Genomic DNA, 15,086 nt, shown 5'->3' with positions numbered 1-15,086 from the left:
CAGTTTTGACCTCAGCAAGTTGACACTCAGTGTGGATTTAAAATTAAATGGGAACTTCCAGTTGAGATGGTGACACAGGTAAAACATGGCTCGTCTCCTCACACAACCACATCAAAATTACAACTAAACTATAGATCAACCACCATTCAGAACTGTCAGAAATTGAGCTGAATGGAACTCTGAAACTACAGAATTAAAGTATCCATATCTATCCAGACTGGTAGAAGAGGCGAAGTGGAATGGGCTGGTCCCACACACATGTATGGTGGATAAAAAATCAGGAGGGCTATCTCGGGAGTGAGGGGTTGCAGCTCCACACCAGACCATCCAGCCCAGGGTTCCAGTGCCTGTAAATAAGCCCCCATAACTTCTTGCTGCAAAAACGAGCAGGGATTGAGTTGGTGGAAGAAACTGCGGGAGTCCTGAGCAGTTTCTCTTAGAGAACCCACACACGGACTTACTCAGACTCACTCCCTCTGATATCCAGCACAGGGGTATCAGCTTGAAAGGTCCCAATGGCATACAAGGAAGAATTGAAGTGTCTGTCATCAAAGTGAGAGTTGGGGACTGCTTTCTCTGAGACAGAAAGGTGGGCAGAGGCCATTGTCCCTTTTCTGAACCCTCCCCCCACAGAGCCACAGAACTGGCAGGTAGGTTCCATATCTGAGTCTACATCAACCTGGCTAACACTGCTTCCCCTGACCTGGAAATTCCCTGACACTCTGTCTCACCTGACTTATGGGCCCGCCCAAGCTATTAACAATAATTTTTCCATATGAATGGCTGGTCTAGGCTCATGTTTTACAACTCTCTAAATCCTCTCAAACAAGCAACAGCCAGCCTCAGTGAGCTCCCCCGTGTATCTCTTGCTAAACAGCTCCAAGCCTGGCACTAGCCACAACCAGACTAGATTCCCAGCTTGTCTTTGCCTGGGAACCTCCAAGCTCAGCCCAAATAGCAGCCATCTAAGACTTCTTTGAAGCTCATGCAGGGTAGCTCCAGGCAAAACACAGGTGGGGGATTACCTTGGTCTGCACCACCCAGGAAACCCCAGGGCCATTGCACCCAGAGGACAGCTATAGATCATGTTGGAGTACTACCATCCTGCCCCTGCACAACTGATCATCCATGGAGGGTAAAAGTTGGTGGTCAGTGGACACAGCCAGTCCCTGCTGCTGATAGGCCTGGGTAAGTCCTTCCTATTGACCTGGCAACAGCAATCAAGACTCAACTACAACAGGAGAGTATACTCAGCCCACACAAAGGGTACACCTCAAATATTCAACTTGGATGATAGGGGAGCCTGTGATGCTGGATCCTATAGGACACCTACTACATTTGGCCACACTACCTAGACATGGAGTCCAAGCAGCTCTACCTAATACATAGAAACAAACACAGGAGGCTGCCAAAATGAGGAGACAAAGAAACATGGCCTGAATGAAAGAACAGATCAAAACTCCAGGAAAAGAACTAAAAAAAAAAAAAAAAATGGAGATAAACAATCTATCAGATGCAGAGTTAGAACCACTGGTTATAAGGATGATCAAGGAACTTAATGGGGACCTCAGCAGCATAAAAAAGATCCAGGCTGGAATGCAGTATACATTAATTGAAATAAAGAGAAATTTATAGGGGAACAAAAGTAGATTGGATGAAGCTGAGAATCAAATTAATGATTTGGAACATAAGAAAGAAAAAAACAACAAATCAGAACAACAAGAAGAAAAAAAGAATCCAGAAAGATGAAGATAGTGTAAGCAGCCTCTGGGACAACGTCAAGAGGTCCAACATTCACATTAAAGGGGTGCCAGAAGGAGAAGAGAGAGCAAGAAAGTGGAAACCTATTTGAAAAAATAGTGAAAGAAAACTTCCCTAATTTGGTGAATGAAATAAACATGCAAGTCCAGGAAGCACAGAGAGTCCCAAACAAGAGGAATACAAAGAGACCCACTCCAAGACATAGCATAATTAAAGTGCCAAAGGTTAAAAATAAAGATAGAATCTTAAAAGCAGCAAAATAAAAACAGTTAGTTACCTACAGGGGAGTTCCCATAAGACTGTCAACTGATTTCTCAAAAAAAAAAAAAAACTTTGCAAGCTAGAAGGGATTGGCAAGAAATATTCAGTCATGAAAAGCAGGGACCTACAGCCAAGATTGCTCTACCCAGCAAAGCTATCATTTAGAATTAAAGGGCAGATAAAGAGCTTCTCAGGCAAGAAAAAACTAAAGGAGTTCATCATCACCAAACCATTATTATATGAAATGTTAAAAGGACTTATTTAAGAAGAAGACAATCAAAACTATGAACATTAAAATGGCAATAAATTTATCTCTACCAACAGTTGAATCTTAAAAACAAACTAAGCAAACAAGAAGAACAGAGACAGAATCATGGATACAGAGAGCATTCTGATGGTTGCCAGATGAGAAGGGGGTGTGGGGAGATTGGTGAAGAAGTGAGGGTATCAAGAAGTACAAATAAGCAAGTACAGAAAAGCCATGGGGATGTAAAGTACAGTATAGAAAATGGAGTAACCAAAAAACTTACACGCATGACCCATGGACATGACATGGTGTGGGGATTGCCTCAGGGAGTGGGGGGTGCTGGGTGAAGGGAGACATAGGGGGGGGAAATTGGGGCAACTTTAAAATTTAAAAAAAAATTGATCAAATTTTTAAAAATTAAAAAAAAAGAAGAAGAAAAATTGGGGCAACTTTAATAGCATAATCAATAAAATAAAAAAAATTAAGCAGAAACCAGGGTAATATTCTTGATCCCCTTTGGAGCCTGGCACTGTGTTAGGTGGAAGCGTGGCATGACCTGGCCAGTGTCCACTCTGTGGCCCAGCAGTGTGTATCAGAAAAGGCCACTAGTGTTCTCTGGTGAACTATTTAGTCCTAATCACCTCCTCTCGCTGCACAAAGTAGGTAGAGTGGAAATTATTTTTCTTATCACCTTTGAGAAAGGACACTTGGGTTCAGAGAGATAGGTCATTTGCTGAAGATTACTTAGCTGGTGAATAACAAACCAGGATGAGAGCACTGGTCTTTTGGGCTGTATCCTGGATTTTTCACAAGTAGCCTTTGACTTTATTCATTTACATAATGCACATACTCTGTGACAGGCCCTGTGCTTAGATACACAGTGACCAGTAAAGAGATGGTGGGGATGCTCACAGTAGCTGGCAAGATGAATCACAGAAAATCAGTTAATGAATAAATTATTGCCAAGAGTGAGAGGTGCCATGCGGGAAAAGAATAAGGGCAGTGATAGAGAAGAGAGGTGAGTGATTGATGGCAGCAGAAACTACTTCAGGGACACCTTATGGCCTCTTTCTGTGTTTCATGAGACTGTCAGTAAGCTCACTCTTTATTTTCCACTTTCTATCCCTAGTTAAATGAAGAACATGTACAGCAAGATTTGAAAAGTCAAGTCAAAATATGTTTATATTAGGGGTTAATGTTTTTTATGACACTTGATATAGACAAATCTAGTGTTGTTCCAGCTAGACAAATACAAAGGAAGTCTGCAGGTATGTCAGAGCCTGGGACTGTGAATTCCCTGTTGAAACACATGTTGGCATTGCCAGAGGACAAAAATGTTGGTAAGCCCTGTATGATAATTGTCACATCTTATCAATATAGTAGATGGTAGAATTTCTTAGCTGAAAAGAACCTCAAAAAACTCCTCATCTCTAGAAGCTGCAAAAGGCAAAGAAACATATTCTGCCCTAGATCCTCTGGAAGAAATGCAGGCATGCTGACATCTGGATTTTAGCCCAATGAGACCCATTTTGGACTTGTGACCTCCAGATAATAAATTTGTCTTGATTTAAGAGAGTAAGTTTGTGGCTACTTGTTACAACTGCCATTGAAAACTCATGCAGTCACCATGTGTACTCACAGGGTGGCTTAAATGAGATGATCTGCATTCCACCAACAGAAAATTTTCCCTTTTCTCCACATCCTCACCAACATGTTGTTTGTTGATTTGTTGATGATAGACATTCTGACAGGTATGAGGTGATATCTTACTGTGATTTTAATTTGCATATCTCTTATCATTAGTGATGTTGAACATCTTTTTATATGCCTTTTGGCCATTTGTAACATCACTATTACTAAAATCCTCAGATTTCTTCCAGCATAGGTTGTTCGCTGAAATCCACATCAGACCAGACTGTCAGAGCCTGAGACCTCTGCTAGATTTTGTGACAAACAGTAATTGCACAATGACTGTATTAATGTGTTAACTTAGCTTGTTTTGACATCTACAAAACTAAGGTGTTTTCCTTTCTGTTTTCACTTAGTTCCTGCTGCCTTTGCTGGGCTGATGTACCTGTTCGTGAGGCAAAAGTACTTTGTTGGCTACCTAGGAGAGAGAACTCAGAGGTAGGCACTAGGAGTTTTAAGAACCACAGAGGAGTCACACTTGTTGAACAGGAAGAGTGATAATTCACAACCACATTCTGCATAGCATTTGAGGGCCTGGGGGAGCACTTGAGGTGGGAAGACCAAGTCTGACTAGGATCCCTATTCCTTTTCTCCCTGAACTTTGCGAGCTCTGAAAAGCCAACTGTTTCCATTGAACAAATCCTAGCCATGGTGTTGGGCTCACAAAAGGTGTTTTAATGTTACGTGTTGTACGTTCCTTGCAACCCCACACCCTCTACCTCACTCTTCACAGTCTGGGTCTTGAATGATGTTCTATGTCTAGCATCCCTGGGCCTCCAGCGCATGAAACACTTCATTGTTTGCCCAAAGAAATGAGAGCTAAAGCTTGCACCTTGTGATAAGTTCTCTTGAGTAACAGATCTTCCAGGGACCACCAGAAGGAAGGTTGCGAACATAAGATACAATCACAGGCAGAGGATGGAGACCCAGAACAGGGTCACCATTGCATGGATTATAAATGGTGGCAAAGCAGCAGTTACAGTCCCACTGCACCTGGACTGGGAAATCTGATTCTAGTAAAATAAATTGTGGCACTTACTGAAGAAACATCTGAGTGACATTATGCTCAAGAGAACAGAATTCCTAACATAGCAGAGGGGGTCTGAGAGCCAGAAATTTGATCTGGGAGGCCAAGCCCAGCCTTCCCCTCCATTTTTCTTTCTTGTCTAGTTTCACACTCCTCCTGGCCTTTTGCAATAGCACACTTCTCTAGTGGCTAATGGGCTCTCCATTTAGATAGCATCCTTTAGCATGACAAAGCAGCAACATCCCAGGAGGTTGGCAGGTGGAAGTATTACTTCTGAGGAACTGGGAGGCCAAAGCTAAATGACTTGATGACTCAGTGGTGAGCAATAGTTGGAGAAGAATGGCTTCTTCCAGCAGTTCTTTCTGGGGGCTCATGTCTCCTTCACTCCTCTCTGGTAGCCTTCCTATTTATCCTCTAAAACCACAATTTCATTATCTCTCTTATCTTTATTAGCTCTGTCCTTTATTCTCTTTGACCTTGGAAAGCCTCTATTCTGCCTTCTCCAGGAGATACCTGCTGTCAGGAGTTGGGGTGGAGGGAGTGTCTATCGATAAAATAAGGGGGTTCTGCTCTTGTGTGCTGGCTCCCCATGCAGCTCCATCTTCCTCTTCAAAGTGCTAGGGATTTGACCAGGTCACAATTTTTCTCTTTATCTGTCACCACTTGCCTGAGACCTTAAAGTTGCTTTAATGCTAAGACAATCTGTGGTGCATGACAAAATTTGTCTGTTTACTCATAGGCTCTCTTTTTTAAAGGTAATCACTACTAGGAAATGGACAATAGAATATGGGCTTGAAATCTGAAAAATACTTGATTTCTTCAGACCTAATTGGAATGTAAATGGTCTGATCTCTTCAATCCCTCCCTGGTTTCTTCCATCACATGGTGTAAGAAGATCCTATCACCCCTCTCCATGGTCTGTGCTGGCAGTTGATACTTTTCAGTCATGGCGCTCTTTCCTGCTGACATCAAGTATGGCCTCACAGTGCTTCTTAACACACAGTTCTGAGCAATTGTCTTCCATTGAAATGATACCCTGTATACTGGATGAGATATCCAGTCCTAATCTAGACCAAAATATACCTGGGGAAGATGCAAGCTTGAGGGGCTTTGTGGCTAGGTCCAGAGGGATTTTCAATTCTGCCTTCTAGAAACTACTTGCATTGGGGACCCCTATCTTTTGTCTATCTACCTGTCTCTGGACTGTGTCACACTTAACCTCTCAGATGTCTTAATGACCTGATGCCTTAGAGACCTGCTTTAGTTCTTGGCCTCACCATGGAAGAAGGTCCTGCTACCTTGGGCTCTGGATCATCTCTACTTCTCTCCAAAAGTTGCTTTGGCCCTGTCCCCTTCAGAAGTCCTCTGTCAACTTTTGTGCAGTGGGTAGGGAAGACATTTCTTGGTGTATCTCCCCCTCATTCACTCAGCATTCAGTTAATAAACATTTAATGGCCACTTGCTCTGAGCCATTCTCTCAAGGAGACCCTGGGGATCAGGGGCAAAAGCAAGTCCAGAAATATTAAACTATCAATGTACTAATGGGCACCATTTTCAAAGGAACTGATCCCTTCCCGTCATTTTCCCCTTTAGTGGCAATATTTTAGAACCTCTGGTCTCACCTCCTAAATGTGGATTACGGGGTTATTTCACCAGAGTTGGAGAATGAACTTGCTTCTTTTGGAACTCCTGGGTGAGCATATGGGTATTAAGGCTGGGGTTTTCAAAGTGAAACCTACCAACCAACTGAACCAGGCTCTCCTGGGATGACAGATTCCTGAGCCCCTCCCTAGATGTATATGGAACCAGAATCTCTGGGGTGGAGGCTCAGGAACCTGCATTTAACAACTTTTTCAGGTGATTCTTATAAACATGGAGTTCAGGAACCACAGAAGGCTGCTCATGCTTCTTTTCTGAGAATGATTCCTTCATGCGATACACATTTATGGAAGGTCTGATTTATTGGGGATGAGTGGGTAAATGAAGGAGTTAGTATCCTGCTTTCACAGGTCTTACAGATTTTTTCCCTTTAGAAATTACCAGGTTTACAATGATATTTCCTTATTGAAAAGAACAGAGTTTTAAAACCAGAGATCATAAAGTTTTCTTTTTCTACCCATACTTTGTGTACATTTTTGTGTGAGGCAGGAGAGGGTCTGAGAGTTGCCTAGGGCCACACTGCAGAGAGCTGAGGCTGGAACTCAGGTCTCTTGAATGCCTGGGTTCACCTCTCTCCCACCACATCTCTGCTTCCTGGAGGTTTTAGGCACAGTTGAAATGGGAATTGTTTGGCATGATGCCTCTTTTATGTTTTCCTGTAAATTGTATGCTGTGTGTGTTTTGGGTGGCACATTTGTTCCAAAACTTATAACCAATTCCAGAATCTGAAGGAGTCTTCAGGGAGTCAGTGTGGTAGAAAGAGCTAGACTCATGCAGACAGGTTTGAGCTTCCACTCTGCCTCTTCCTGGCTATGTGGCCTTAGGCAAATCATTCAATAATCTGTTCTCAGTTTCCTCACCTAGAAAATAGGTTCATCATACCTCACAGAGCAGTTCTGAGAGTTAAGTGAGGTCACAGCTATAAAGTACATGGTTTCTACAGATGCTTAACTGCTTTATTCTGACCTTTCCCACCCCAAATAAGAGAGAACTATGTGTCTATATTTATTTACTTATATAATTAAAGATTTTTTCAATAATGGTTGGCATTCAATATTACATTAATTTCAGGAATATAACATAGTGATTACACATCCATATAACTTATGAAATGATTCCCCCAGTAAGTCTAGTACCCACCCGGCCCCATACATAGTTATTACAATATTATTGGCTATATTCCCTATGCTGTACTTTACATTCCTGTGATGGTTTTATAGCTGCTAATTTGTACTTTTTAATCACTTCACCATTTTTACCTCCCAATTGTCCTCTTATGTGGCAACCATCAGTTCTCTTTATCTATGAGTCTGTTTCTCTCAAATTATTCATTTATTTTGTTTTTACAAGCTCCACATATAAGTCAAGTTGTATGGTATTTGTCTTTTTCTGTCTGACTTATTTCACTTAGCATAACACCCTCTAAGTCCGTCATGTTGTTTCAAATGGAAAGATTTTATGTTTTTAAAATATCCCATGATATATATGCATATGTATCACATCTTTATCCATTTTTCTATCAATGGACACTTAGGTTGTCCTTCTTTGTCTTTTGTTATAGCCTTTGTTTTAAAGTTTATTTTGTCTGAGATAAGTATTGCTACCCCAGCTTTACATAAAGTTCCATTTGCATAAAATATCTTTTTCCATTGTTTTACTTTCAGTCTGTATGTGTCTTTCAATTTAAAGTGAGCCTCTTATAGGCAGTATATATATGGGCCTTGTTTCTTACTCATTCAGCTCCACTGTGTCTTTTGATTGGAAAATTTAACCCATTTAGAATTAAAATGATTATTGATAGGTATGTAGTTATTGCCATTATATTATTTATATTTTAGATCTTTTCTTTTTCTTCTTTTAAAAGATGTCCCTTTAACATTTCTTATACTACTGGTTCAGTAGTGATGAACTCCTTTTTCTTGTCTGGGATACACATTAACTTTTAAAACTATTAAAAGAGAGGTCTTATTTTTTTAAATTTATTTTTATTGTTTTTCTGTTACAGTTTTCCCACTTTTTCCCCCATTGCTCCACACCCACCCAGCCCACCCCTTCTCCCACAGTCAATCCCCACCCCATTGTCCATGTCCATGGGTTATTTATACTAGATCCTTTACTAAAATCTTCCCCTACTTACTCCACTTACCTCTCTCCCCCCTCCCCCCTGAAAACCGTTACTCTGTTACTTGTTTATATGTCTCTGGTTCAATTTCATTCATTTGTTTGTGCTGTTCATTAGTCTTTCATATTAGCTGATATCATATGGTATTTTTTTCTTTGCCTGGCTTATTATGCTAAGCATAATTCTCTCTAGTTCCATCCATGTTATTGCAAATGGCAGGAGTTCCTTCTTTCTTTCTGCTACATAGTATTCCATTGTGTAAATGTACCACAGTTTTGTGATCCACTCATCTACAGATGGGCACTTAGGCTGTTTCCAGCTTTGGATATTGTAAACAGCTCTGCTATGAACATAGGGGTGCATAAGTTCTTTTGAATTGGGGCTTCAGGATTCTTCAAGCATAATCCTAGCAGTGGAATTGCTGGTTCAAAAGGCAGTTCCATTTTTAGTTTTTTTGAGGAAATTCCAAACTATTTTCCATAGTGGCTGCACCAGTCTGCATTCCCACCAACAGTGCACTAGGGTTCCCATATCTCTACATCCTTGCCAGCACATGTCATTTGTTGATTTGTTGATGATGGCCATTCTGACTGGTGTAGCCATATCTCACTGTGGTTTTTATTTGCATCTCTCTGATGGTTAGTGATGTTGAGCATCCTTTCATATTCCTATGAACCCTCTGTATATCCTCATTAGAGAAGTGTTTGTTCAGGTCCTTTGCCCATTTTTTAATTGGCCTTTCTGTCTTCTTGGTGTTGAGATGTGTAAGTTCTTTATATATTTTGGAGATCATTCCTTGTCTGAGGTATCATTGGCAAATATATTTTCCCATATGGTTGGTTTCCTTTTCATCTTGCTGATGTTTTCTTTTGCTGAGCAGAAACTCTTTAGTTTGATGTAATCCCATTTGTTTATTCTTTCCTTTATTTCTCTTGCCTTAGGAGATGTATCAGTGAAAATATTGCTACATGGGATATCTGAAATTTTCCTGCCTATGATTTCCTCTACAACTTTTATGGTGTCATGTCTTACAATTAAGTCTTTGATCTATCTTGAGTTTATTCTGGTGTATGGTGTAAGTTGGTGGTCTAGTTTCATTTTTTTTGCATGTCCCTGTCCAATTCTCCCAGCACCATTTGTTGAAGACGCTCTTCTCACTCCATATTATATTTTTCCCCCTTTGTCAAATATTAATTGACCATAGAGACCAGGATTTATTTTTGGGTTCTCTATTCTGTTCCATTCATCTATATGTCTGTTCTTATGCCAATACCAGACTGTTTTGATTACCATGGCTTTGTAGTATAGTTTCATATCAGGTATTGTGATTCCTTGTTCTGTGTTCTTCTGTCTCAAGATCACTGTGGCTATTCGGGGACTTTCTTGGTTCTATATAAATTTTTGAAGTATTTGTTCTAGGTCTGTGAAATATGTCACTGGTATTTTAATAGGGATTGCATTGAATCTATAAATTGCTTTAGGTAGTATAGACATATTAATGATGTGGATGCTTCCCATCCATGAACATGATATATGTTTCCATTTATTTGTATCTTCCTTAATTTCTTTCTTCAGTGTTATGTAGTTTTTCGAGTACAGGTCTTTTATCACTTTGGTTAAGTTTATTCCTAGGTACTTTTTAAATTCTTATTGCTATAGTAAATGGGATTAATTTCCTAGTTTCTACCTCTGATATTTTATTGTTGGTGTACTGAAATGGCTTTGATTTCTGAATACTGACTTTGTACCCTGCTAGTTTGCCATATTCACTTATTATATCGGGTACCTTTTTGGTGGAGTCTGTAGGATTTTCTATGTACACTATCATGTCATCTGCAAATAATGACAGTATTACTTCCTCTTTTCCAACTTGGATGCCTTTTATTTCTCTTTCTTGTCTGATTGTTGTGGCTAGAACTTCCAATACTATGTTGAATAGGAGTGGAGAGAGTGGACAGCCTTGTCTTGTTCCTGACCTCAGGGGGAATGCTCTCAGTTTTTGTCCGTTGAGTATGATGTTGGCTTCAGGTTTCTCATATATGGCCTTCATTATGTTGAGGTATGGTCCTTCTATTCCCATTTTGTTGAGTGATTTCATCATAAGTGAGTGTTGTACTTTATCAAACGCTTTTTCTGCATCTATTGATATTATCATGTGATTTTTGTCTTTTATTTTGTTTATGTGGTGTATTACACTTACTAATTTACAAATATTAAAACATGCTTGCATCCCTGGGATGAGTCCTATTTGATTGTGGTATATGATATTTTTAATGTGTGGCTGTATCTGGCTTGCCAATATTTTGTTAAGAATTTAACATCCATGTTCATCAGCGATATTGACCTGTAGTTTTCTTTCTTTGGTGTGTCTTGACCTGGTTTTGGGATTAGGGTAATACTGGTTTCATAGAAAGAGTCTGGGAGTCTTCCCTTTTCTTGGAGTTTTTGGAATAGTTTGAGAAGGGTAGGCATTAGTTCTTCCCTAAATATTCTGTAAAATTAATCCGTGAAGCCATCCCGTCCAGGGCTTTTGTGTGCAGAGAGTTTTTTGACTACTGCTTCCATTTCACTGGTTGCTATTGGTCTGTTCAGGCTTTCTGCTTCTTCTTGGTTCAGTTTTGGAAGATTATGTTTCTAGAAATTTGCCCATTTCAACTAGGTTGTCAAGTTTCTTGTGATACTGTTGTTCATAATAATTTCTTATATTCCTTTGTATTTCTGTAATATTGATTGTGATTTCTCCTCTTTCATTTCTGATTTTGTTTATTTGAGTTCTCACTCTTTTTTTCTTGATGAGCCTGGCTAAAGGCTTGTCAATTTTGTTTATCTTTTTAAAGAACCATCTCCTACTTTTGTTGATCTTTTGAATTGTTTGTTTAGTTTCTATGTAATTTAATTCTGCTTTGCTCTTGATGATTTCCTTCCTTCTACTTGCTCTGAGCTTGGTTCGTTGTTGTTGTTCTAGTTCTTGTAGATGTAGGGTTAGATTTTTTATTTGAGAGCCTTCTTTCCATTTTAGGTAGGCCTGTATTGCTATGAACTTTCCTCTCAGGACTGCTTTTGCTGTGCCCCATAGATTTTGGGCTGTTGTGTATTCATTATCATTTGTTTCCAGAAACTTCTTGATTTCTTCCTTGATGTCATTGTTAACCTATTCATTATTTAATATCATGTTATTCATTCTCCATGAGTTTCAATGTCTTCTAGTTTTTTTATTGAGGTTGATTTCTAGTTTCAAGGCATTGTGATCTGAGAAGATGCTTGATATAATTTCAATTTCCTTGAATTTGTTGAGGCTTGTTTTGTGTACTATCATGTAGTCTGTCATTGAAAATGTCCCATGTGCACTTGAGAAGAATGTATATTTTGCTTCTTTGGGGTGAAAATTTCTATATATGTCAACTAAGGCCATTTGATCTAGAGTGTTGTTCAATGCCTCTTTATCATTGGTGTTTCTTGCTTTGAAGATCTGTCCATTGAGACAAAGGGGTGTTAAAGTCCCCTACTATGAGTGTGTTGCTGTTGATATCTTTCTTGTAGTCTTCCAAGATTTTCTTTGTATATTGGGTGCTTCTAAGTTGGGCGCATATATGTTTATTAGGGTTATATCTTCTTGAGGAATTGTTTCCTTAAGTGTTATGAAATGTCCTTCATTGTCTCTTTTTATGGCCTTTGCTGTAAAATCTTTTTTTTTTTCTGATATAAGTATTGCTACCCTAGATATTTTTTCATGTCCATTTGCTTAGAATACTTTTTTCCATCCCTTCACTTTCAGTCTGTGTAGATGTTTTGTTTTGAGGTGTGTCTCTTGTAGACAGCATATATGTGGGTCATGTTTTGGTATCCATTCAGCTACCCTATGTCTTTTGATTGGATCATTTAATCCATTTACATTGAAGGTTATTATTGACAGGTATTTATTCATTTCCTTTGTACCTATGTTCCTCTCCCTCTCTCTTTTTCTTCTTTTTCTTAAAACATTCACTTTAGCATGTCTTAAAAGGCTGGTTTGATGGAGATGTATTCTTTTAGTCTTCCTTTGTCTGGGAAACTCCTTATTTCCCCTTCCATTTTGAGTGAGAGCCTTGCTGGGTAGAGTAGTCTTGGTTGTAGGCCTTTGTTTTTCATTGCTTGAAATGGTTTTTGCCATTCCCTTCTGGCTTGTAGTGTTTCTGTTGAGAAATCAGTTGATAATCTTATCAGGGCTCCCTTGGATGTTATTTGCTGTTTTTCTCTTGCTGCTTTTAGGATTCTCTCTGTCTTTGAATGTTTCCATTTTAATAATAATGTGCCTTGGAGTGGGCTTTTTGGGTTCATCTTCATTGGGACCCTCTGTGCTTCCTGCACTTGCATAATTCTTTTTCTCTCATCAAGTTAGGAAAGTTTTCTGTCATTACTTTTTCAATCTGGTTTTCTATCCCATGCTCTTCTTCTTCTCCTTCTTGGATTCCTATGATACAGATATTGTTTCGTTTCACATTGTCCTGCAGTTCTCTTAAACCCCTTTCATTCTTTTTCAGTCTTTTCATTTTGTTGCATTGTCTGGCAATTTTTTTCTCTGTTGTCCTCTAACTTACTGATTCGATCCTCTGCTTCATTTAGCCTTTTGATTGCTTCTACTGTGTTCTTCAATTCAGAAATTGTATTCTTCTTTTCTTCCTGGCTTTTATTGATAGTTTCTATGTTCCTTTTTATGCTGCTGTCATTCTCAGTAAGTTCCTTGTAGCTTCCCTGGAGTTCTTTGTAGTTCTCCTGGAGTTCATTGTAGTTTTTTTTTAGTTTGTTGAGTTCGTTGAGCTTCTTCATTACTATTGTTTTGAGTTCAATGTCCGATAGGTTGCTTGCCTCTATTTCATCTACCTCTCCTTCTGAAAATTCCTCCTTTCCTTTTGGTGGGGTGTTGTTCCTGTTTGGTGGGGTGTTATTTGCCTCCCCATTTTGGGTGGCTGGTCTTGTTTGTTTCTGCATCTTAGATTGATCTTTTATTTTCTGCCTCTGTGTTGTGAACTTGTATACAGTTTTTGAGCTGATGCCACTTGGAGGAGAGTAGTCTGCTTAAGAGATATCTCCTATAGCACTCAGGATGATTCTGTACTGGACTCTAGTTTGCTGCTTTCCCAGCTCTTTCTTCAGAGCCGGTGCCCAAAACTTTTTACAAAGTGTTCTGGTTCACTTCATCCTCCTTTGGCCTCATCCAGGGGTGAGTGAACTCTTTTGTGAAGGCCAGGGATGGGTTGACTGGTAGCACACCAGGGCAGCTGGTCCAAGGCTCTTCTGTGCACCAGCATGGGGCCAGCAATGGGCAGACTGGTTGTGTGCCTGTGCAGGCAGGCCGGGGGCGCCTCTTCGCACCATCAGGCAGGTTGGTTGCACAACTGGGTGGGCAGACTCGGGCACTTCCATGTGTGTGCTCACACGATCCAGGGGAAGGAAGGTTGGGTAATGGGTGAGTGTGCTTCTGTGCCTCTGTTCCTCAAGAATTTTGTCCCACCCCTAGCCTCTCCTCCCTTGTCTGCAAAAAACAATCAAAAGAGAAAAAGAAAAAAGAGAAACACATTCACACACACAAACACACACACACACACACACACACACGCACACACACACAAGTACGCTGTTCCTTGCCTCTCAGAGCCAGATGCCACCTGGCCCACTCCTGGCTCTGCAAGCAGTCAGAGACTTACTCTCCACCCGACTCCTAGGGGAAACCTAGGGTCACTAAAAAATCTTTGCGCACTACCAGCCACATCTCAGAGAGCCAAGCCAGCCAGAAATCCCATCTCATCTCTTTCTCCTCTGCTGTCCTCATCAGACAAGTTGCTCCCAGATGGCCTTCTCTGATCCAGCAGCACCAAGGCTCAACTCCTGCCAGTATCCAGATGTTAACTGAGATGCTCTGTCCACAATAAGACTAAACTACAAACAGGTCTTGGGAGCAAGCAAGCGCATCCTCTTCTCACTCCTCTGCCATCTTCAGTGACCTAAAAAGAGAGGTCTTGGTGGTTCAAAGACTGATAGCTAGCATGTGCCCGGTCGTGATCCCTTGCTTTTCCTCTGTACTCTGTCTCATTGCAGGTTCTCTATGGCTTTTTAAAGTATATTTTATTGATTATGCTATTACAGTTGTCCCAATTTTTTCCCTTTGGCTCCCTCCACCTGGTACCTCTCTTCCCTCCAACAGTCCCCCCACTGCTTCCTATCCTTGAGTTGTGCATGTAAGTTCTTTCGCTTCTCCATTTCCTTTGTTATTCTTAACATCCCCTTGTCCATTTTGTACCTACCAATTATACTTCTTAATCCCTGTACCTTTCCCCCCATTC

The 15,086-nt window shown here is 40.3% G+C and overlaps 1 protein-coding gene across 1 annotated transcript in view; it reads left to right on the top strand.

The window, feature by feature from the left end:
- The window catches only part of ALOX5AP (arachidonate 5-lipoxygenase activating protein), a 33,842-nt gene that overhangs the window by 11,516 nt on the left and 7,240 nt on the right, over nt 1–15,086 (top strand). The window contains exon 4 of the mRNA XM_090275694.1: nt 4,315–4,396. Coding sequence (XP_090131820.1) covers nt 4,315–4,396 — 82 coding nt within the window. The remainder of the gene's footprint in view (nt 1–4,314; nt 4,397–15,086) is intronic.

Source organism: Furipterus horrens, unplaced genomic scaffold (assembly GCF_987537825.1).
Source record: "Furipterus horrens unplaced genomic scaffold, mFurHor1.1.pri manual_scaffold_4, whole genome shotgun sequence".
Taxonomy (NCBI): Eukaryota; Metazoa; Chordata; class Mammalia; order Chiroptera; family Furipteridae; genus Furipterus; species Furipterus horrens.
This window is presented reverse-complemented; position numbering and strand designations above follow the sequence as displayed.